General features: G+C 35.1%; 1 protein-coding gene across 1 annotated transcript in view; it reads right to left on the bottom strand.

Moving 5' to 3' along the window:
• ASPM (assembly factor for spindle microtubules) overlaps positions 1–25647 on the bottom strand; it is a 55219-nt gene that overhangs the window by 4061 nt on the left and 25511 nt on the right. Inside the window, exons 17-27 of the mRNA XM_023730368.1 lie at positions 22958–23152; positions 15043–19647; positions 11657–11805; positions 9884–9980; positions 8506–8715; positions 7354–7503; positions 6610–6801; positions 5946–6138; positions 5646–5800; positions 3612–3788; positions 2371–2540 (exon numbers count right to left, since the gene is read on the bottom strand). Of these exons, the coding sequence (XP_023586136.1) occupies positions 2371–2540; positions 3612–3788; positions 5646–5800; positions 5946–6138; positions 6610–6801; positions 7354–7503; positions 8506–8715; positions 9884–9980; positions 11657–11805; positions 15043–19647; positions 22958–23152 (6293 nt within the window). The remainder of the gene's footprint in view (positions 1–2370; positions 2541–3611; positions 3789–5645; positions 5801–5945; positions 6139–6609; positions 6802–7353; positions 7504–8505; positions 8716–9883; positions 9981–11656; positions 11806–15042; positions 19648–22957; positions 23153–25647) is intronic.

Genomic DNA, 25647 nt, shown 5'->3' with positions numbered 1-25647 from the left:
AGTAAGAATAAGGGACTATTCTGAACAATTTTGAACCACAAAATTTGATAACCTAAATGAAATGGGGAAATTCTCTGAAAGAGACACACCATCAAAGCTCACTCAAAAAAAAAAAAAAAAGAAAATCAATATAACTCAAATAGTTGTATATTTATTCAATGAATTGAATTCCTAGTTTCAAACCTTCCAATGAAGACTGTGTCACTGGTAAATTCTACCAAACATTTATGAAAGAAATATACCAATTCTAAAAAAAAATTTTTAGAAAATAGAAGAGAAGGAAACATTTCCCAACTCACTCAATGAGACCAGCATTACTGATACCACAGCCAGCCAAAAACACTAAGAAAACTATAGACCAATATCCCACAGGAAAGTTGACCTAAAAAATCTTATCAAAATTGTAGCAACTTGAGTCCAACGATATATTAAAAAAAAATACACATTATGACCAAGTGCCATTTATCTCAGGAATGTAAGGATTGTTCAAAGATAAAAAAATACTATTCAGTCTGTCAAAAGCAGCCCCCAAAAGAAAAAACACATGATCAATACACAGAAAGCAATTGTATTTATATAATAGCACTAGACAATTGGAAACTTAAAAAATAATAAGATTTAAAATATTGTTAAAAAATATAAAACTCTTAGGGATAAATTTAACAAAATATGTGCAATATTGGTATGCTAAAAGCTATAAAATACTACTGAAATGACAGAAGATCCCCCAAACTGGAGCTATACCATGTCTATGATCAGAAGATTCAATACTGTTAAGAGTTTGACTCTCCCCAAACTGATCTACAGATTCAAAGCAATACTCATCAAAATCACAGTAAGCATTTTTTTTTTTTCTAGAAATTAACAAACTTTTATATGTTACATGGAGCAAAGCGCCCAGGTAAGTTGATCCACTCAATTCATTTAAAGGTATTAGCAGCCAAGAATTGATAATGGCCTAGAGTACACCTATTATTTCATTAGGGGTTACAAACAGTGACAGTCTCAAATTCCTCCTGCATTTATTAAACAGACTTTGTTAATAAAGGAGAACATTCTACATCATCCATCTGGTTACCCTAGATATAGTTTGTATACAAAAGACGGGATAAATACTTGGTTGTTTCCTTTGATCCATATTTAGCATCCTAAGTTGTTTCTCCAGTATCTTCCCAGGGTAACCAATGACTTTTTTTCTGTATCATCATAAATTCATGAATATTTAATGTATCTGATGTGTTCCATTAGTTTTTCAATCCTCATTAATCTGGCATGTAGTCACCACATTCACCAGTGACCTCCACACTCTTAGGAATTTTTTTTAAGTCTGATTAGCAATTCCTTTTCAGAGCTCTTGGCTGGTCCTTTATCTGACTACTGGAAAAGTTGGGGCTATCTTGGGTTTCAGTTTGGGACTCTCCTTTCTATCTATACTCTTCTCCCCAGGTGATCTCATTCATTCCCATTGCTTTCAATTAAATGCCATCTATATCCTGAAACTAATGATTCCCTAAATTATATCTCTAGCCTGGACTCCAGCCCAGAATTATAGACCTGATTTTTCAGTGACTTATTTGTATTTTCCTCTTATTTATCTCATGGGCATCCCAGGCTTATCCAAAACAGAACCATAATTCAGTTCCCATCCCCAACATATCTTACCCTTTCCTCAGCTTGTCATTTTACTTATCGTTTGGGTCTCAGCTTAAATATTCCATCCCACAGAGGGTTTCCTGATCACCCTTCTTAAGCAGGTCTTCCAAATTACTTTCTGTTCTGGCAGTTGTTATAGTCTTTATTACATGGTTCACTTATCTGCTTTTTTACTGTCTTTCTTCTGAATTAGACAGCTCCATGCCGTACAACAACCTCAGCACCATTTCTCATCTCTAACAGGGATAGCAGGATCTTTGTGGCTGACCAGGTAATTCAATGCCCAGAGTTTTTTCCTTTTTAAACTTCTGAAGTAACATGTCTTAAACTAGTCAAATCACAATTATCTCTATAGGTCTCAGAAAAAATTCTATAAAGGGGAAATTTCAAGTATCAGGGGGATTATGGGAGGAGTTAGAGGTTAATATTTTGAACAAGAGGGACTTTTGGCAGCTTTGGTAACAGTGTAGCTTGTCCTACCTGCAGAAAAAAAAAAATGATGTAGCAAAACCTATAACAAGCTTAGTAATATTTAATATGAAAAATTTATTGAGTAACCACTAACTGTCCATAGTTACAGTGTTATTACTTTATTATTTGCTGAGATGGCCCTTTAGATTTACCAAAAACTCCATTCTTGTTCATTAAATATTTGCTAAATAAATAAATGATTGAATGAATAGTGAAATAAAACTGAGAGTACATTTAAATGCTCACCTTGAAACTATGCTGGTTCTTACAGGTGTTTCTGGAATAAAGGGAATGCTTATAGAAGAGTTCTTCTTTTGCTTATAAAGTATCCTTTCAGTATTCATTTTATGTTTACGAGCTGTAAGTTTGTAGAGACTATAAATACGGTCAACAACCTTGGGCCTACTTCGAACATCCTAAAAAAGAAAATTTACATTTATTAGAATCTGATAATAAGCATTACATTTTGTATCTTTTCTATATTAGTAAAATAAATTAGAAGAAATAAACACTATGAAGTAAACTTATAAACCTCTAAAAATCAAAAACAAATCTCTCCAAGAAAACAAATTAAAAAACAAAGCTCACCAAATTCAGCAGTTAGATTGGTTTAAATTATCAACTAATTTTCAAGGACATTACAAACGCACTATTTAAATCTTCTCTTTTGTATAGTGAATACAAAGAGCAATATATAATCAATGTATCTATCATATCCAGTTACCAATACTGTGAATTTTGCCTCTTCAAAGTATCAAAAGTTATCCCCTTCTCTATCTCACTAATACAACCTTAGTTCAGGCATAATTTCTTGCCTAGACCACTACTTATCTACACTTGCCTCCTTCCTTAATGTTGTCCCTATATCCACACATGCCCTCCCAAACCCATTCTTCAATCAGCAGAGTGATCATTAAAATCAGAATTGTAGCACATCACTTCCTTGCTTTAAATCCTTCAGTGGTTTCCCACTTTTCTCAGAATAAAGGCCACAACCCTATCATGGCCTATGTTACACTACCTCAAAATAAGAAAATATCAGGTACTGTAAGTTGTGGTAGAAGGGGTAAGTGGGGAAGACACCTACAGAGAATAACTCAGAGGTCTCACCATAGAACAGCCTGAAATGGGTTTATGAATACAACAGGAAGACAAGGAGGTGTACATATCTGGCTTTCTACCTTGCAAGAATACTTCGTTACTTCCCTCAAATAAATGGTAAATGGTTACTCATAATGTTGTAATAAATTCTATTTTCAGAATTTGGTAGGTTATAGTTAAAAGTTTCTTTGATCTGTCATAAAGAAATGACTTCTGTTTTATATCCTCAATTCACTTCATCAGCGCAAAAAGAGTCTGAACAAATAATAAACCCCATTTTAGTTGTAATATCACTGAAGGAAATGTGTAAAAGACTTAGAAACAGGGTGAAAATACTCAAGAAACTAGAAAATAACCTCAAAGGAAATGAACCAATTAACACTTACAGAGGCTCGACTTGTTGTCTTCAATAAAACAGCCAGCAAACAACAAGTTTTTGTGAAAATGCTTCCACCTTTGTCTGCAACTCTGTCACCAGCCTTTTCTCGATACATCTGCAAAAGCTCCAGTAGTGTATCTATACAATTTTCTACATCATAAACTGCTGAAGTAGTTTTCTCATACTTAAAGAAAACAGAATGAAATGAAGTTATGATAAAAACATACACTTTTAGAAGCAGCCCAACCAGATAAAAAGCTTATAGCCAAATTTTTGCTTCATCTGCAGCAAGTACAAAGGACTCCACAAATGACTTCTTGATATTACTGACATCTGTGAATTCTATTTATTTGCCTATCCTCATTTTAAATCTTTTCCTTCTCACTCATTTCCAAAGTTCCACATAAAATGAATTAAATCTAAAATCTCTAAAAATGAACAAATTGAAGTAAATAAAGGTAAGCTTTTAAAGATGGGAAGATTTTAGTGAGAACCTCTCAGGAAAAAAGATAACTCATCTTTGATATGTAATAAAAATTTAAGATCTAATTTATTATACTTTTACTACATGCCTTCTTGAGAGGAAGATGAAGTTGTTTTAAAAGAAAAGAAACTTGATACTAATACGGCTAGGATATAATTTCCATGCCTCAGTTAGTTATCTAATTGTTTTCTCACTAGATTCATATAGAAATTTTCATAGTAACAAATAATGATACTATTGATAAAAATGGAGCCTTGGTGGCACAGTGGTAAAAGAGCTATAGCTGCCAACAAAAGGTCGGCAGATCGAATCCACCAGCTGCTCCTTGGAAACCCTATGGGGCAGTTCCTCTCCATCCTGTAGGGTCACCATGAGTCAGAATTGACTTGACGGCAACGGGTTTTTGGTTTTTGTTGATAAAAATAAGAACCAAAAAAGATTCACAGCTAACACATAAATAGCACTTCTATGCATCAAGTACTTTCTGTGTAGTAGCTCATTTCATCCTCACAATAACATTATGAGGTGAGTACTACTAGAAAACTCATTTCACCATTGAGAAAGTTAAACAGAGAGCGGCTAAGCAACCTTGCAGGAAGCTGCAGAGCTGTGACTCAAACCCAGGTAGTTTGGCACCAGAATTTGTGTTCTTACACTAGGCTAAACCAAAAAAACAAACCCATTGCCATCAAGGCCATTCTGACTCATAGCTACCCTAAAGGACAGAGGCGAATTACCCCACAGGGTTTCCAAGGAGCAGCTGGTGGATTCAAACTGCCAACCTTTTGGTTAGCAGCCAAATGCTTAACCACCGCCACCAGGGCTCCTTACACTATGCTACACTACCTCAAAATAAGAAATTATCAGGTACTCTAAGTTGTAGTTGAAGGGTTAAGCGGGGAAGACAATCTGTCATCTCAATACCTTTAGTTGAATGTAATATAGTTTGGTGTACGTAGCAGCTTACTAGTCCAAAGTCAAAAGACTTTAAAATTCTAATATATAGAGCATTATCTAGCAAAATCTTTATCATGTTTTGCCAAATATGATTATAATGAGGTTCTACTATTTCAGTATAATGCAGTAGATAAGACACCTGCTCTAGGGTCAGACAGAAATGAATCCAAATTCAACTCTACCATTCATCCGAATTAGACCCTTAGGCAAAGGAACCTAACTTCCATAAGTACTATTATTCCTCTTCTATAAAACGAGAATAATAACTACCTTACAGGATTATTGTAAAGGATTAAATTAAATAATGCACGGAAAAAAAAAAAAAAACTTAGCACACTGCCTAGCACATAGTAAGTATTCAGTAAAGGCTAGTTACCATTGTTATTAATATTATAAAGACAGAAGAATTAAAATTATACAAAAATTAATGTTTCCATCTATGGTTATACTATAGGTTAAACATTTTTTTCCCTCTGACTCTTGCACATAAATGAATTTTATTTTTGAAATCTAAGTTCTAGTGATGAACAAGTTTAGGCTTAACTTGCAGGGTCGGATTTCTTGATCAATAAACATTTCATGATTAAAATGGCAAACTACCTTAGCTACATTAAGCAAGACTTGTACAGCAGATCTGATGACTTCCATACAAGGAACACTACGATTACAGCTTCGGATCAAAACAAATATTTTAGTAATTGCTCCACTCTGGGCCATGTTCTCACAACAAAGAGGAGACAGTCTTGTAACTACCTCTGAAACGGAAAAAAAGAGCACAGGTAAACACACAGTGATAAAATAAAGTTTTTGCTACTAAGGTAGTATTGCAATATTCTTTCAACATTCAAAAGTAAAAATAAGTTTCTGATTTTATACAAGATATTGTTAAAAACAACCAACCTAAGTGCTTTAATGCTTCAAGAATGGCTGAAAGATGCTTATATGTCAGAAGATAATGAAGCGCAAGTGCCGTTCTTTTGTAGAGTTTGTTTTCTTCTCGGATCTCTCTATTAACCACTTGAAGACTTAGTCGTACAGCTTTAATCTTCTTACAATCATTTTTCTTCCTCCAAGAATATCCTCTCCATAATGCCTTAAAGAGAGAAAATAGAGTAACTTTAAGATTATATCCCATGATGTTTTGAACTAATAACTGTATCTATTGCCTCAATGTAAATATTTTCTGTAAATTTATACTTAATACAGATGCTTTTCAACTAAAACTTCACTTTTGGTTCTAATAAATAGTAAAATCTATTTTTCTAAAAACAAATATATACAATATCCTTATACATATAGCGAGTCACCGTTCAATGACCAAAGATGTCTAAATCTATTCAAATAGATAAAACAATCTGTTCATCTCTTAATCATGAACATCCTTGTAGAAATCTGAAAATAATGGGCTTAGTAATGAAATAATGTTAGTGTAGTATTTATGAATTACTGTACTGGTTAATTTCTTAACTTTCTAAAATGTATATGTCTGTTTTTAAAGTGTCAGATTTTAGGTAGCTAAATTACAAGTTAAAGTTTCCACTAAAACCCTACAATTTTCAGTTACCTGAATTTTAGTGATTCCACTGTTAAATTTTTCCTGTTTTTTACGGAGGAGAAAACGGCGTACTGCTTTCTGTATTACTAACGCAGCCTTATTTTGCTGGTCCTGCCGTTCTTGAACTTCACGCTGAATTTTTATTATGCTCTCATATTTCTGAATAAACCTCTTCCGCTGTAATCTTGCTCTAAACCATCTCTGTTTAAAATATATAAAGACGTTTTCATTTTTACTTAACTTTTGTTAATACAAAAAAAGATAAATAAATAAATGCATATATATTTCTATATACACATACATAAGTTAAAGATATATAATATTGAAATATCTTTCAACCCTCCCCACTATTATGAATTTACAGATTAATAATAAAAAAAAAACAGAAAAATGAGAACGAGAAATGAAAAAAAAAAAAGCACATAATCCAATACGTATGGAAAATATCTTTAAGAGTTGCCAGTAACCAAAGAAATCCAAAACAAAAATGAGGTACCATGTCTCATTTATCAGGATGGCAAAAGTCAGAAAGTCTTCAGATATCATGTATTGAGAAGAATGTGAGAAAAGAAGTGATACAAATACTTTGGGGAATAATTCACAGCTTTACTTTTGTGACATAAAACATCAAACTATTCTTTACTCGTCAATGGCAAAAGGCTAAAGGCTATACGATCTTCATAAGTTGTCTATTAAATTCCAAACAATGATAACAGAAAAATTGGAGAGTTTTACTGAAAAAGAGAAGCTAACCTGAATACAGATGACTGAACTGATCTGCTTCTTAGCATTCTTAATAGCCAGGTGACGTTTATATGCTCTTTGAATTCTAAGAGCAGACAGGTGATAATATGCAGCCGCTGTGAAGTGAAGAAGCCTAATTTTGGCTTTGTGTTCTAAAATCTGAAAGGGGGAAAAATATTAATCAAACATCTGACTCCTAAGACAGCCAATCAGTATTTATTTTTATATAGCCTCAATACTAAATTGTATAAACTAGCAACAATGCTAAATTAACTTTTAATAATTAAAATTATTTACATTATAATATAAAGTGATTATAATCTTTTACTACACAATATTTCCAATAGTGACCCATAACTCAGGATATAGAAAGCAAAATCATATTTTGTACACTTTAAGAAAGAATAGCATTTAATTTAATTAGACTACCTAATAACACCTAGTTACTTAAGGCTTTGCAATATACTAATTATAATGTGAGAAGTGAATCAATATTAAATTCAAAAAAAGATTAAAGCATTCCAAGTACAACTGTTAGAGATAGGGTTGTTTAATCACACAAAATTATCTGAATTAATTTCTCTAGTATGAGATAATCTAGCACCAGTCTAGCATAAGACCCTTATAGCATAAGCTTTCTAAGGTGGCCTTTAGCCATAAGACTTTCAATTTATATTTAATGAACAAAATACAAAAGATTTTCCGTTTTTAACTTCAAATGTAATATTTTGTCTTTGCCAGCGAACGTGTTAGATGCCAGACACATCCGTGAGCTCTCAAAGGAGGGTTCCCTCTTGTTGAAGATGTGGAAGCTACACAGGGACAGTAGTTACAACACCTTAGAGTTGCTTAGTGGTAGCAAAACACTACTTGAATAACAATTGACCTCCTTCACATTCCATTTTTAAGATTTTATTACATAAGGGAAATTTTACTTTACATTTTTGGTGGTGAGCATCTGTGGGAAATAGTAGGTTCATAGAACCGAAATCTATGGGAACCAGTGCTCTTGTTACATGGCTCTGCAAAAGGTGAGTGAATTCAAGTTAAAGGTTATGTTAGTTCTGAAATTATTCTCCAAAATCTAAAATTTCTTAATACTATTTAACAACAAATACTTTCATTTAATAAGACAGAGATATTCTAGTTAAAAATACTTACTCTTTTTCTTACTAACCACCCACGGATCATTGCTTGTAGAACAACTGTAGATTTTTTTAATTCAGCATATTTTATCCTTTCACACTTTGCAGACTTCCTTGCTCGTATATTCCTTTGTATGATCAAGGCAGCAGATTTCTGCCGAAGAAAAACCTGCCTTCCCTTATAGCCTCTAAAATTTGCTTGGATCAAACAAGCAGCTTGATGTCTCTATAATGAAAAATTTGTAATATTAATAGATAGAAATAAGATTTTCAACCTGCTAGAGATTCTTGAATTTCTCAATATAAAAGACATTGTGTAATTATAAGTATATAAAACATTTTTTTAGGTATATAACAAGACTGTCATATTTCATAGATATGAAAAGGTGATAGTGTATTACTTCTAAACTCATATAGGTCTATAACTAAAAATGAAGTTTTCATGAAGGTGCAACCCAGAATGAACAGATCTCTGGGTGGTCTTTCTCTCATCCTCCTGATACTTTTCATTGTGAGGAAGAAAAGGATTAACGTTACTACAGGCAAATTCATCCAAAAAACAAAAAAAAGCTACCTATAATATGGAGAGCAGAATGGGTATTATGAACAGCTATGAAGGAAGCTATTTGTAGCTTTAAGAACCATAGCCTACCACCAGTACACCTTAGATTTCTCAATTATATAACATCCTGACAACCAAATTCTAACATACATAAAAAAGGATATGAGTTATAATGGAATTGTTTTCCAACACAGCTCCCCTCCCTACCAGCTGAGTGACCTTCGGCAAGTCACTTCATTTCTGTGGATCTTACTTTCTCATCTGTAAAATGGGTATGCTAATAGCTACCTCAAAGGGTTGTTAAGAGGATCAAATAGTTTGTAAATATACAAGAGCTTAACTGATGCTGGGCATATATTAACTACCAGTAGTAGCAGTAAGATTAATAGTGTTATATAACCATAGTGAATATTACACAAACATCTAATTTACAATTAATTTTTAAATTTTGATTTCTTTAATAAAAGACCATAACTACTCCAACTATTCCAAAACATTGATGTTAAATATAATTTTAAAACAGATTACCAATGGTGGCTTATTTGGTGTTTGACTTGTACTAGAGACAATGTTATTATGAAAGTGTATTATGAGTTTCTCCAAATAAATAGTTTATTCTAGAAGTCACTTCCAATCTGTGGTTGAGAATAGTTTATAAATACACACATGTCCACAAATACTATCAAATAATATTTGTATGAATGAATATAATTTTTAATTGACTGTAATAGATTTGTGAAAAACAAACGCATAGCTAGACGTTAAAAATAATGCTTTATTTTCTGTTTGCTAAAGCAGTTCTTTAAAAGGAGCTGAAATTCTTTACACCTACTTTTATCATTAAGGAGCGCTCACGAACTATTCTTCCAGAAAGTACAGCTCTCCATCTTCTCTGAATGATGATTGTTGACGCTCTCATATTCAAAAACCTAAAAAAGTAGTCATTGGAAAGCAAGCTCAAATTACTTTGAATCTTTTTAATATTTATTCTCTCTCTCCTTTAATAAAAGGAAAAAATATACATAAAATGAGAAAGGTGATGGCAAAATAAAAAAGTGAAGAAGAAAAGGAGAATTCATACTTATATTCAAACAATCAGAATTTTACACACATGTGAATTGACACTATGAAGAAGTTTTGCAATTATCTTGGCAATATTCCAATAGTGGGTGAGAAGTTATACCACTAAATATGAAGTTTAAGATTCTAATACAACAAAGAATTTTGAAGAGGACAAAAGAAAGTACAATTACATAGATCTAGATAAAGGGTTGTTGAGGATGGTAGCAGATATAATGAAGTATAAAATCTGAGTCCATATTGTAACTGGGTTTGTGCGCAGACAAGAGGTGGTCAGGAAGTGAACTCTGGCAATTATCAGCAGCATCAGGGAAATGAGAAAGGGATGCTCATTTGAAACGAAAGATCATCAAATTTCTAAATGAAAATATTCTACAAATAGGTAGAAATTGGAGGAAAAATGTGAGGACTGGAGATTAGACACAGTAGAAATAGATAAAACTTGAGAATAGAAAGACTCTTATCTCTTCTCGATAATGTGGAAAAGGCAGAAGGATTAACTTATCTTGTTGCCATGTTTCTTAGAAAATAAGGCTGAATGTCAGTGTGAGAAATTCAGCATCTAGAAGATGAAAATGAGACACTGGTCTAAATAGCTGATAGTAGCAACGGTATCTTTATACGTCAAGCCCTGATTCTACCTATGTAATTGATTTGGGAAATTTTCTAACACTAGTAAACTTAAACTGTGTTTAAAACCATCACTGATGCCATAATTCATCAATTCTGAGAACTAAAGAAAAATTGTCATGCTGTGAAATAAGAAGTAGGTAATCTGGTAACAGCTTCTAAAAATGTATATAAAAGAAATGAACTAGAAATAGGGAAATACAATTAGCACAGACAGGTTGGTAACTAGGGTCTTCATTATTAAGTATAAAGAGAATGGGGAATATAAAGATGAAAGAAAAAAAATGAATAAGAAAACTTTTGCCAGTACGTAAGTCCGCAACAAAATAGATTAAAGCACTAGTAAGGGAACCAAGACTTTCTGGATTTTTATTCTCTTTCTACCCTTCCATCCTAACCTTCATCCCTATGAACCTGAATTAATTATGTATAGAGTAAATGTATATATACACACACATACACCGGAAACCTGTGAGAACCGCAACGCCACAGGACTGCCTTGTTCTTCTGGGTCTCTCAAGTTTTCCACCTTTGACAAGGTACAGTCTTACACTTTTCTATCACTCATTTTAGTGGAAAATATTTGAGTTTTCCTTCTTTGACAGGTTTCTACCTTACAAAGTTTCCAGCTTTCACAGGTTTTATGTGTATATATTTTTAAACTGGGTATCATCAAGGATAAGCACCACTTCAAAAAACCAGACAGACATGTAATATATAGATATATTTTGTTTCATTAACTGAGAAAACAGCAACAAAACCAACCATACAAATTAAGCACAGCAAACATTAAAAAAAAGAAAAAAAATCAGCAAGCAGTGTTATTTTATATAAGGACTCGGCTACCACACGCGCACATACACTCTTTCTCTCACACATAGCTATGATACATTACCGTGTTCTCTCCAGTTTGGTATAGAAGCAACCTTGAATGATTTTAACAGCTTTTAATACAGCTAGATATTCTTTACGTGCTCTGCAACATCTATACCAGGCTTGAATCTTGCAGGCAGCTTTCATGGCTTTATATTTCCTCCACACAGCCTATTAAACGCATAAGTAAAGCAAATGTGCAATGAGTGCTCTATTTTTCTGTAAATTGTATGAATCTGTATTAAATACAGTTAATAAGGTTAATACAAGACTAGCACAGACAAAAATCAATTGTAAAAATATTGCCATGTCATGCCTGTTCTATTAGGCTCATTCATCTTGACCCATAGTGAGTCCTCTGAGTTATACAATCATTAAGAACACTGGTGCTTACTACAGTGAATGCCTACTATGTGTTTTATTGCACATAACTTATAGCTGGCTACCAGCTTGGCCTAACATAATTCTAACCAATACTTAAAAATTGTAAAATATGCACAGTATCTGGAAAAGCAGATATGTGCCATGTCCCCACCACCTCAATCCATTTGGAAGAACAGAAGGAAAATGAACACACTGGCCTACTCTACTATCTGGGGAGGAAGAGGAAGCTCTCCCTCTTCCCACCCCATCCATCCTATGCACAGCCTGAGTCCACCCTGCAGCAGAATAGAGCTCCTATCTCTCAAAAGACTGTCAGACTTCCAATTTTGGCAACCTTGTGACTGGCTACAAGTTTAAGTGACAGCTACCACTTCCTGAGCACTTAGCACTGTAGTAACCATTTTTAGTCCTCACAGCAACATGAGGAAACCAAGGCCCAGAGAGTTTAAGTAACTTATTGATGCCACACAGGGAGTGTGAGAACTATTTCATTTAATCTTTACAACTATCTTTTAAGATCATTATTAGGATCTCTGTTTTATAGGAAAGGGAATTGAGGTTGAGAAAGGAGAGACTTGTTACCGGAGTCAGAAAAGGATAGTAAGATTTGAACCCACATCTGTTTGACTCCAAAACTCCTGCAACACGTACTGCAGTCACACCTTATATGGGGATTAATTACTTCATTTAGTTAATAAGGCAAGAATTACATATGGTCAAAATTACTCTTGGAATTCCCTTAACTCACTCCGAGTATACTATCCGTAGTTTCTATGTAAATAATCCTGAATACCAACACGTATGTATAAATGTATTCAGTAATGCACAGTATGTATCAGTGGTTCCCAAACCTTGCTGCCCTGCAGAATCACCTGGGAGCTTTTAAAAATCCTGATGCCCAGGTTGCTCCCCAGACCAATTAAATCAGAATGTCTTGGGGTTAGAGCCAGTCTTTGGCATTTTTTCCAGTTGATTGCAAAGTGCAGCAAAGTTTGAGATCACCGGTATATGCTAAAAATTACATGTGCAAAATATAATTTTATGATTTAATTACATAAGTGAAAAAACCTTTGAATTTTCATAAGACTGTTATTTTTGCTTTTCTGTCATTTACAGTTTAATATAACCCGAACCAATACATCCCATTAACATTTTTCAATCTTAACCTCTTGGCAGCATTTGGAAGTTGAACACATCTTTCTCCTAGAAGCTGTAATACTCTTGACCCTTGGTTTCCTGATACCATACTTTCTTAGTTTTCTTCTTTCCCTCTTCATTGCAATTGTTGGCTTCTCTTTGGCATGCCCTTAAATTCTGATGTTCTTCAGATGTTCCAAGCTCTTTTACCCCCTCTAAACATTCTTCCTAGGTGATCCCATCACCCTCATGACTTCAGTTACCATGTGTGTGCTAATAATATCCAAGTCAAATTTTGAAATCCATGCTACTCTCCTGAAACTCCAAATAAGCCAGCTGCCTACTGGACGTCTCAACTTGGACATCTGCTATGTATTTCAGACTTCATGTACCTCAAAATCAACTCATCACCAATTTCCAAACCTACTTCTGCCTTTGTTCCATATCTCAGTGAAGGGCACCGTACACCTAGTTACTTAAGCCACAAACATGGCATAATTCTTTGTGTACGCTCTATACCCTGCTAATTCCATCCTTCAAATCAAATTCTCATAATCCCATATAATTATACTGAACTTATAAATATCTTTCACCAGACCTACTGCTAATATTCTAACTAGTCTCTGGGCTTCTAGTTTTTGCTCCCCTGCCAGCTCATCTTCCACATTTCTGCCAGAGTAATTTTTCAAAAATAAAAATATGATTCTGGTCTTCTCCTGCTTAAATTCCTCTAGAGCTTCTCTTAGTCTGGAGGATAAAGACTAATTTCGTTTCCATGTCTTACAAAATCATCCATAGTCTTACTCTCTCTACCACCAACCTAGTCTCATATCCCTCTTTTTATTGCACTATACACACTATCATTTTTGGACTTTCTCCCATTAACTCCTGTGAGTGGAATCTTGTTTCCATACATTTTACAGTTCATTTCACACACTGCAATTCATCTTTCCGCTTAACATCTCATCTTCAATCCGCTTGCTCTAGGAAGGTTTCTGTGATCCCTGGAATTAGCTTAGGTTCCCCTTCGCTTATGTTTCCAGTAACACAATTACAATTGTTCTTCCTGGCTCCATTAAGTTCTTTGAGGACAGTAACTAAATACAGCTCATGCACTGTCTGTTCTATTCACCCAGTATAGTATTTCGTACATTGCAAGCACTCGGCTTTTGTTGAATAAGAATATTATTTCGAAGCTTAACAGCAACCCAGCAACTATCAACACATCACACATAGGTTCAAAACCCACTCTATTGTGGTAGAAAAGAAATAGCTCCAATAGATTCAATGCCTAGATCTACCTCTCTCTGCAACATTGGCAAGTTACTTAGTAAACTCTCTTCGTTTCCTCATATTTCAAATGGAGATAAAACCTCGTGTTCCTCATAGATCTGAAGAATAGATCAAACAAAATAATATGAAAGCACTTTGGAAGCCAAAAGTGCTAAATACTTTGAATGAAGTATGTCTATCTATCCTAAGTAGCTCTGGTTAACAGAGTGGTAAAGAAGTGCAGTTATCCTGTTTGGCTTAAATTATACAAAATAGTACTTTATCATAAAAATTACACTTAAATAAATTTGAGAGTGCTCCCATCAATCAGACTATATTCTCCAAATTCTTCTGAGTGCTAAAATTAACACCTATTGAAATGTGCCAAGCCTTGGGTGAACATGGCCAGAACAATCCCAGTTCTGTGGGGTCTTGACTTAATTATTATTGGTGCCCCTTTTCTCACTCTCAAAATTTTCCCACTTTGGAAGAAAAATAAAATGGTCACCCAACTAAGTAGCATTCTTTATGACCTGCTTAAGCTGATTTGATAAATTCTAACAAATATTGGTAAAAAGAATCAAAGTTTTATATTAAAATTAAATGTATAAATACCTGGATTTTTATGGTGCTATCTTTAATTTTCTGAAACTTCTGTTTCTGTATGAATCCCTTCATTCTAGCTTGAATAATGATAACACTGCTTCTGATTTGTAAGTAAGCTTGTCTTTGATATTTTGCACACAGAAACGCTCTGTAATGATTTTGTAAAACCACTGCTGCTTTTCTACACAACAAAAACTGTTTTCTGGTTTGCCATGTCCTAAAGTACTGCTGTAAAGTGACAACAGCTCTTTTTTGCTGAACAAATCTTCTCCGATGCACAGCCACGTGAAGGAAGGACTGAATTCGCAGGGCGGCACACTTCTGTGTTTCCAGTCTTCTTGCGACCACTTTACGAAAAGCTTTTTGAATCGTTACTGCAGCCTTTCTTTGAGAAGCATACTCTGCTCTCTGCGAATGCACAAGTAGAGAAGCTTTATACCAAGTCTGAATCCTAACTGCTGCACTTCCAACAGCTTGATACTGAGTTTTAGCTCTGTAACAGCGGAATGCAGATTGGATAACAATGGCTGCCATCTCTTTCTCCGACTCGTTTTTCAATTTCTGTCTGACTTTCATGCCTCTAAAGGCAGCCTGAATAGTTGGTGCAGATTTCTGTGCTGCTAAAAATCTATTTCTTTCCATTTTGACTCTGACATATGACCTATAATAATTCTGTATAACAATGATTGCAGTTTTCTTTGCTTGATAAACAGCTCTGGCCCGGTGCATTCGGTACAATGCCTGAATTTGTGTGGCAGCCAGGTGCATTCGCTGGATATCATTTTGTACCTTAAAGCCTCTGTAAGAAGACTGTGGACAAATAACTGCTTGGGTATGCATCTGCATTGCAATCAGTGCTCTGTATCTTCTTTGAACAAAAAACACTGCTGCTCTAAGCTGGAGATAATGCCTCCTGACTTTAAAGGCCTTAAAGTGCTTCTGAATGACAGTGGCAGCCTGATGCTCTTTCTGAATTTGCTTTCCAATGTTCATGTCTTGGAAACCTTCCTGAATACAAGCTGTTGCTTTTTTCAGTGCAGAGTGTTGCAGAGCTTTCTGTTTGGTTTTATTTGCTCTGTATTTTTCTTGTATTACTTTCGTAGCCCACTGAATCTTTTGGTAGAAATAATACTGCCTATACATTTTATATGTGCTTTGTATTACGATAGCTGCTCTGTGCTTTTTCCTTAAAAGCTGTCTTGCTTTCATTCCCTTATATGCAGCCTGAATGACCACAGCAGAATGCTGTTGTTTGATATAGTTTTCTCTTTGCAATTTTGCAGCTCTATACGCTCGGTAATGTTGCTGAATTAGAACTGAGGCATGCTTACAAGTCTGAAATCTCACATATGTCCTGTGCATTCTGAAAGTGGCCTGGATGAGAACTGCAGCTCTTTGCATCTTTTTCTTTGCCATTAACCTTCGATAAGCTGACTGGATAGTAATAGCTGCTAAATGCATAGCTTTCAAGTGTCTCCTAGTTTTCATGCCTCTAAAAGCAGCCTGAATCACCACTGCAGAGCTCTTCTGCTTTAGGTAATGTTCTCTTTGCAGTTTCCCAACTCTGTTTGCTCGGTATCGCAGCTGAGTTAAAGTTGAGGCACGTTTCAAAGCCTGGTATCTCACACGTGCTCTGTGCATTCTGAAAGCTGCCTGGATGAGAACAGCAGCCCTGCGCATCTCCTGCATCTTTTTCTTTACCATAAGTCTTCTATACGATGACTGGATTTTAATGACTGCCTTTTGAAATCGTAGGGATTGTTGTAAGCGATGCCTCGCACAAACATTTGCACGATATTTTCTCTGAACCCAAATAGCAGTTTTCTTGAGAGACAGGAATCTTCTTCTCATCATTAGAGTTCTAAATCTCCTCTGAATAAGGGTTGCTGCTAAATGCATAATTTTTAAATGTCTTCTAGCTCTCATTCCCCTAAAAACAGCCTGAATGCATATTACCGAATACCTCAATTTGTTATACCTTTGAAATTGTATGTTCCTTTCTTTTACTGCCCAGTATCTTTGCTGTACTGTTTTTGTTACCTTCTTTAGCTTACTAAAATACTTCTGCTGTCTGTATCTTCTGTAGTATGACTGAATGAGTGTTGCTGCAATCTGCATCTTTCTTAAAGTCTGTCTGACTCTTAAACCTCTAAACCTTGCCTGAATAATATTAACAGCTTTCAAAATTGTCAAGTACTTTGCACGCTGTATTTTACATTGACAGTACGCTCTGTATCTTACCTGAATTACAATAGCTGCTGTTCTCATTGTATGGTATCTTGCTTTTGACTGATGCATTTTAAACATGGCTTTAATAAAAGTGGCTGCCAAGTGCATGCGTTGAATTTGTCTTCTTACTCTGATACCTCTATAAACAGCTTGGATCTTAATCGCTGCGTTCTTTAAATTAAGATATTCCCTACGTTGTTGTTTTGCTATCTTAGTATCTCGATACCATCTCTGAATCATAATAGCTGAAGCTCTCTGGGTTGCATATTTCTTTTTGGTTTTGTATGCTTTATAGTTAGACTGTATAGTGACAGCGGCTTTGTTGCTCTCTTTTACTTTTTTTCTCACTCTTAAACCTCGGTAAGCTGATTGTAAAATTACTACAGCTGCTTTTGTTTTCAAATACAAATGACGCTGTTTCTGTCCAATACTGTAAGCCCTATAATACGTTTGAATCAGAAGAGCAGCTTTTTTCAGGCCTCTCCACTTCTTCTGTTGCACATACATTCTATAGTATGACTGTATGGCAACCGCACATTTGTGTTGCCTTTGAAACTGTCTTCTCAGTTTTCTGGCCTTCCATGTAGCTTGAAGCACCAGAACTACACGACGGAGTTCAATGTACTCCGTACGTTGCTTCTTTCCTTCAGTCCTTGCTCTCAGATGTTGCTGGATGACTAATGTTGCTCTTCTTAACGATCTAAACTGTTTCCGGGCCTTGCTCATTCTAAAAGCAGACTGAATCTTCATTGCAGCATTATGTTCCCTTCTGATCTGCTTCCGAACTTTCCAGCCACGATAAACAGACTGGAGAAATATCACAGCTGCTCGTGTCTTTAAAAAAAGCGTTCTTGTATCATAAACACTTTTGTATGCCCTGTACCACCTCTGAATCTTGAGAGTAGACTGAAGCACAGATTGATATTTTACCCTTTTATTATAGCCTCGAAAAGCAGTTTGAATTTTAAGAGCAGCTATAGATTGTTGTTTGATTAGCTGGCGTACTTTATAACCTCTGTAAGCTGCCTGCAAGCAGGTAGCTGCTCTTTTGATTTGCAAGAAGTTCTTCCTCTGATTGACTTGTGCTTTGTTTGCATGATAGTAATTCTGAATGACAACAGTTGCTTTATAAATTTTCAGATAGTATTGCCGCATCTTTCTCATTCTGAAATAAGACTGTAGTGAAATAGCAGCTTTCCTTTGCAACCTCATCTGCTTTCGGACCAGGTATCCTCTAACAAAAGCTTGCAGCTTGATACAAGATTTCTGCACCCGAATATATTCTTCTCTCTTTCGGGCAGCCATTTTTTTGGAACGGTACCACCGCTGGATACACAGTGCTGCTTCTCTTAAACGTAAATATTGTTTGCGTGCTTGTTTCATCTTGACAATTGACTGTAACTTTACTGTTGCATTTTTTAGGCTCATAAATTTTCTATGGGAAATATAAGCCCGATAATATGATTGAATCTTTATAACAGATGTTAGGATGTGAATAAACTTTTTCCTAGCTTGCATCCCTCTGTATGCAGCCTGTAGAACAATGACAGCAGAACGAGTTTTCTGATAAGATGCTAGAACTTTTCTGGCCGAAATGTAAGCTCGGAAATGAGCCTGAATTATAAGGGCAGCTTTCTTCACCTTCTTGTATTTCTGTAGCTGTTGATGTTTTCTTACATGTGCCTGCAATTTGATAACAATCTTCTTAAGTTTTAGAAATTGAAGTTTTTCTTGTCTCATTCTCCAGTAGGACTGAAAAACACAAGCAGCTCTAATCTGTCTGTGTAAATTACGAGCTTTCATTCTCCTGAAAGCAGCCTGCAGTTGAATGGCTGCAGCCCGTTTCTGCAAATACTGGGTCCGTTCAATCTTTCCTTTCACATATGCTTTGTAGTACTTTTGGATAGTCAGAACAGACTCTTTCTTTCTCTTATATGACTTTTGGGCTTGAAAGCACCTAAATCTTCGCTGAATGATGACAACACAAGATCTAATATGAGTATATTTCCGTAATTCTTTGTGCATTCTATACCACGACTGAATGACAATAGCAGACTTTTCTTTAGCTCGTTTCCTGACCTGCCACCGTCTAAAAGCTCTTTGCAGTATTATCACAGCCTTTATTTGTAATTGCATTTTGCGTCGCTTCCATCTTCTGAACCTTGACTGGATTACAAGGGATGATGATTTTAGCATTTTATATCTTTGTTGATCTTGTTTTCTCCTGAAATAAGCACGCCAATGCCTCTGAATTACAACTGTAGCCCACAGATATCGTTTATAAGAAGTAACAGCAATTATCATTCTTATCCTAGATTGCAGGATGATTGAATAATATTTCAATTTCAGAAATCTTTTTCTAGTGGAATATCTTCTCCAATATCCCTGAGAAAATAAGAAAAGACACAAAGTAAAACAGATAAAGCTTTCTATAACTAACACCTTTGAAAATACTAATCTTTCTAACATTCTACTTAAAAATCAGCACATGAAATTACAATCCTAACGTATTTTTGTAAAAGAGACTTGTCTCTTTTGTAGTTTGTACATTGATACAGCTGTAGCCAATTTACAATTAAAACAAATATATTTATAATTACATTTGTATTCCAGAGTTGTAAGAAATAGGAACATGTTTATATTATACCAGAAGCACTAGAGTCAAAATAAAACTATAGTAGTATTTTTTTGCTACCTACTGATTCTAATTATTTTCTATGAATATATCTCTGGTTCTTAAATTTTCCCTTTATTTCAAGGTTGCTAAGCTATCTTATAATGATAAGTAACTATTTATGTGAGGGCTTCTGTGCTATCGCATTACAGACCAGATAATATAGGAATTTGAGAAATAAACGAGCATGATAACTCTTACAGTCATTATTTTAATTAAGAAGAAACTACTTCCTTTCTCCCTATTTAGGAATTATAAACACCCAGTTAGAGAGTAGAATTCGGGAAGGACTCGAGAAGTGATAAACTGCTTGTCTCTTAAAAACCCATGGCTGCACCCTTCACACCCCACCCCACATTCCCTGCCCCGTTATTAACCCAGCAATGAGGTGGCTCAACAGAAAGGGCTACAAAGTCTCAAGCTGATTTCAGTTGCTAATATCTAAATGACCCCAGGATACTGGGGCACAAGCTCTGAATGTTCTTTTGGCAATAAGGCCATTACTTTGTCCAAAACACTCCCAACATTACCAAGATTGTGGGGTATTCTCTATGGCCTTATTTCACTTACTCATAAAAAGGAGTATGAGGCTGGGTCTCTCCCTCTCCTATAGCACTACTCATTATGCATGGAGCTATGCTTGGCCCAAGCACATCTGTACATGGCTGAGGAGAATTAGAGACAACATGTGCATTCTGCTGACTCTTTACCTCTAAGTTTTCCCTAACGGACATTGCCTTATTCCTCTACTATGCATCACCTGACAAGAAGTGATGGGTACTTCACATAATTTCTTTTACTATGAAAGTTGCACAAGTAATTAAACATTTATTTGACTACAGTCCAGCTTGCTTATGTAAAATGGCTTTGAAAACTTGAAGCGATATATAAATGTAAGGCATTATTAAGCTACCTTAAAAGAACTAGGAAACATAAAGCATAAATAGTATTCAGAGTTGAAGAATGCATACCATTATTCTTTCCTCCCTAAACATTTTGTCTATAAAACCCTCAAACTCAGAAATGAAAGGTCAGTGTGGCTAGATTATTTTACATGTCCATAATCATTCCTTCTAAATACTGCTACTAGTCTGATACTGAAATATTAATCTGTTTCGATATTTAACATGGGCTATAAGTCCACTTCCTCTCCTAACAACTCTGCACATTACAATAGCAATTCTATCAGCACTGTCACATATGCATTAAAAATAAAGAGCTTTTACTAAGTATATATCACTGTAAAACAAAAACACCAACATTTGCTGCAAGATTTTTAAAAAGCCCAGATTCTTATACCATAATATTCAAAATACCCAAGGTACAATTCAAATTACTTGGCAAAGTACTTCCAGGAAAATCTCAACTTTCACAGGAAAAAACCATCAACAGATGTCAATGCTGAGAAGACACAGACATTGGAATTATCTGACAAAGACTTTAAAGAAGCCAATGTTAAAAGGCTCCAACAAGGGGAAACTGTTTAAACTAATGTAAAGATAGAAAGTCTCAGCAAAGACATGAAATGTAGAAATAACAACCTAATGGAAATATTAGAGCTGAAAAATACAATAACCAAAATATAAAACTCCCTGGAAAGGCTCAATAATGGGATGGAGGTGACACACGAAAGAGTCAGTGAACTTGAAGATAGGTAATATAAATTATCCAGTCTGAACAAGAAAGAGAAAAAAGATTGGGAAAAAAATGAACAAGCCTCAGGGAAGTGTGGGGCAATATCAAAGATCTAACATTTGTGTCATCAGTGTCCCACAGGGTGAGGAGAAAGAGTGCAGTGCAGAAAAAACTTCTGAAGAAATAACGGCTCAATCTGTCCAAATTATACCGTAGACATAAAATCACAGACTCAAAAAACTCAGTGAACCCTTGGCAAGATAAACTCAAAGAAACACATGGCCATACATGAGCTGCTGAAAATTAATTACCAAGAAAAGCTCTTAAAAGCAGCCAGAGAGAAATGACACATTACCTATAGAGAAACACTCCACCCAACAATAGCAGAATACACATTCTTTTTAAGTGCGCATGAAACGTTCATTAAGATCAGGGGTGAGCAAACTTTTTCTTTAAAAGGCCAGATAGTAAATATCTTCAGCTTTGTAGGGCATTTCTGCTGCAAACCTCAATTCTTCTACCATAATGCAAAAGCAGCCATTAACAACACATATATGAATGGGTATAGCTGTGTTCTAAAAAACTACATTTACAAAACCAGGTGGTAGGCCAGATTTAGCCCACCGGCCATACTTTGCCAACCCCTGATCAAGGAAGACCTCTTTTGGGTCATAAAACAAACCTTAACAAATTTAAAAGAATTGAAATCATATAGAGCAAGGATAACAAAGGCATACTATGAACAACGATGCACACGTAAATTTGACAAGGTAGATGAAATGGACCAATTCTTTGAAAACCATAAACTAACTCACTGAAGATGAATTAGTCCTATGATAATTTTAAAAACAGAATTTGTATTAAAAGCTTTCATATAAAGAAATATCCAGATCATGATGGTATCACTAGTGAATTCTTCCAAACCTGAAAAGAAGAAATATTGGCAATTCTACACGATGTCTTCCAGAAAATTAAGAGGAAGAGAAAACTTCCTAACTCATTTTATGAAGATAGTTTATTACCCTGATACCAAAACCATAAGAAAAGAGTACAAGAAAACAGACCAATATGCTTCATGAAGAGAGTTGCAAAACTATCCACCTAAATATTAACAAATGGAATCAAGCAATATATAAAAAGAATAACATACCACAAATAAGTGGGTTTTATCCCAGAATACAAGGTTAGTTCAAGCTCATATGCGGAACACAATACAGTGTTATGCAGGTAGTAGGCAGGTATTAATATTTGTTAAAATTAAATATTAGATAAAATATAGAATTATAATCATTTAGAACTTTATTACATTTTATCTTCTTCCTTAAAAATATCATTAAATTAAAAAAAAAAATTTGTAATTAAAAAAATTAGTCCAGGATACTATACCTGAATAATTGCTGCTGATTTATTTTGAGTTTTTTCCAGTTTTTCCCTTTTTAACATTAATAATTTTCTCTGTGCTAAGAATCTTCGCCAATATTTCTGAATGACCAGTGCTGCAATAATCTCCTTTTTCAATCTTAGTTTAGTTAGAAAATTGATTACAGCTGACTGGATAATTCTTGCAGCTTTGTCTCTCTCCTTAAGAAAAAAAAACAAAAAAATAAAACACAACAAATGTGAATTAAACACTTAATCACTTAAGTCCCTAAATTTTTCTTTGTGAGAACATCACCTGTTAAACATTAATCAAATTAATCTTGGAAATGAAATGCCCCCACGCTTATTGTAAGATATGTTTACCTTTGGAATATAGATGCTCATGGACACGTTGAAAGGGCTGATGCGCAGGCTTACAGATATATTTGCACAATGAAACAAAGATTCCTAGGAAATATTATTCTAAAATAAAGATCACAGACATGTTTGATCTATCACAGCTCCTCAGTACTCAGGATAAAGGCAATTTGAAGTATAATCTGATATGTTTCTCAGATTGGATCCAGTGAATTCACGTTTGAATTTTAGGAGAGACAGCATTAAAAGAGAGAGACAGAAACTCCCAAATTAAATAAAATGCCTTAACAGTATAGGGTAGTATTGCTTTGTTGTAAGCTGAACAAAGGAACACACAAAAGAGAAGCAAAATCCCTCTTTGGCACAGAACACATTGTGGATTTAAGCCACAGAGACTCAAGAGAACAGAATATAATTTGGGTTCTGAGAAGCAATGTATGAACTGGCCAAGAGTACCAGTGTCCAAAGAGGAGTGAGCTGCCCTGGGAGCACTAGAGGCCAGTACCCTGCATATCTCTATTGCTGTTACTTCTGGTAATGAACAGCTATGAATAACAGCAAATACTGAGTACTTACAGGGTGCCAGGTACCATCTCAACACTTGATGAGTCACTCACACATATGCAACAGCAGCTGTATGAACAGATAAGCAGCAGGTACTGAGACAGAAAGGTCAAGGGTCTCATCAGCCTCATAGGTAGCAAAGCCAGGATTTGAAGCAGGCAGCCTGGCTTCAGAGTCCACGCCCTTAATCGCTGTGCTATACTGTTCAAAGCTGATTTATCACTTCACTCTACCTGAATTTGAAACTAGATTATGAGTCATTCCCTCTGGTGGAAAGTGACAACTTATAGCATGTCTAATAACCCTTTGAAGTCTTTGGGTGGCACAAATGGTTAATGAACTTGGCTGCTAACTGAAAGGTTGGAGGTTTGAGTCCACCCAGAGGCACCTCAAAAGAAAGGTCTGGCAATCTACTTCCGAAAAAATCAGCCATTGAAAATCCTATGGAACACAGCTCCACTCTGACACACATGAGTTGGCCCTAAGTTGTAACTGACTCAACAGCAACTGTTGACACACAGAGACTAGCTATAGATCCTAATTATTTATTAATAACAATCAGTGGAGGGTATCTGTGAATGGAGAGGCTGAACAGTACAGGAAGACACTCAACTATAAAATGTATAAAACTGTTGTTCTAATAAAGAAAAAAGTGATCAATGGACTGAAACAAACACTAAGGAATGGTCAGGGCCATATATTAGAACACTCCTCTGAGCATAATTCTAAAATTGGATTGGAGAATTATGCACAATAATTTAGTTGTTGTGCAATTGTACAACATCAACGTCCTTGAAAAGCCTATGGCCTTTAAGGATATAGAGATCCAAATTAAAAATATCCCCTAATTAGCTAAAAAAAAAAAATATATATATATATATACACACACACACACACACATATATGTATATGTATGTAGCTTTTCGGTCAAATTTATAAGGGCCAGGGGCATTTTTGGACACAACAGGCTGAGGTGAACTGGAACTTACATCAATTTGTAGATCATCTCAAACACAAGCAAATTAAAATCAAACAATTTTATGTGGCATTAGTGCTCAGCTGCTAACCAAAAGGTCGGTGGTTTGAACCCACTAGCTGCTCTGCAGGAGAAAGATGTGGCAGTCTGCTTCTGTAAAGATTTGCCACTTTGTAAACCCTATCAGGCAGTTCTACTCTGTCCTATAGGGTTGCTATGAGTCAAAATCACTCGACAGCAACAAGATTTTATTTTTTTGGTTAGAGAAGCTAAAGACGGAAAGCAAATATATTCAAGGAGGCAAATATATTACAAACACTAGCAACTATTTGAAAACTTACATAAGCTGATGGTAAAAGTTGCCATGCCTGGCAGTGGACCGTTTTCTATGTCAGACTACTATGTCATCATTTTTAACCCTGTATTGTGGCCAAGTCAGCTCGTAACCAGTTTATTTTGCCTCATATATTGGCTAAATACAAAGATTTACTTTACTTTAGAGTGTGTGCCCATTTGTTGGCAGGAAGAACTAGGGGGTGCAATGGGTCAGTGGACCCCTGGATAGTCCTGCTTCACCCACCAGGTAACCATGGTCATTTGTCAGTGTTTCTCTGTCACTAGAAGAGCATGACCCCCTCCATTCTCAAGGGATAATTTATAAAAATTAGAACAATAATATGAATACATAATATATATTTCTATACAAACTTTTATAAATGATATGTCTATTTAATATGTAAGTTATTATATATAAATATAAAACAAAAAAGTGATCTCAAGATATATTTATACACTTGCT

Source organism: Trichechus manatus, unplaced genomic scaffold (genome assembly GCF_000243295.1).
Source record: "Trichechus manatus latirostris isolate Lorelei unplaced genomic scaffold, TriManLat1.0 scaffold00035, whole genome shotgun sequence".
Taxonomy (NCBI): domain Eukaryota; kingdom Metazoa; phylum Chordata; class Mammalia; order Sirenia; family Trichechidae; genus Trichechus; species Trichechus manatus.
The sequence above is the reverse complement of the archived record's forward strand: the minus strand, read 5'-3'. Positions and strand labels throughout refer to the sequence as shown.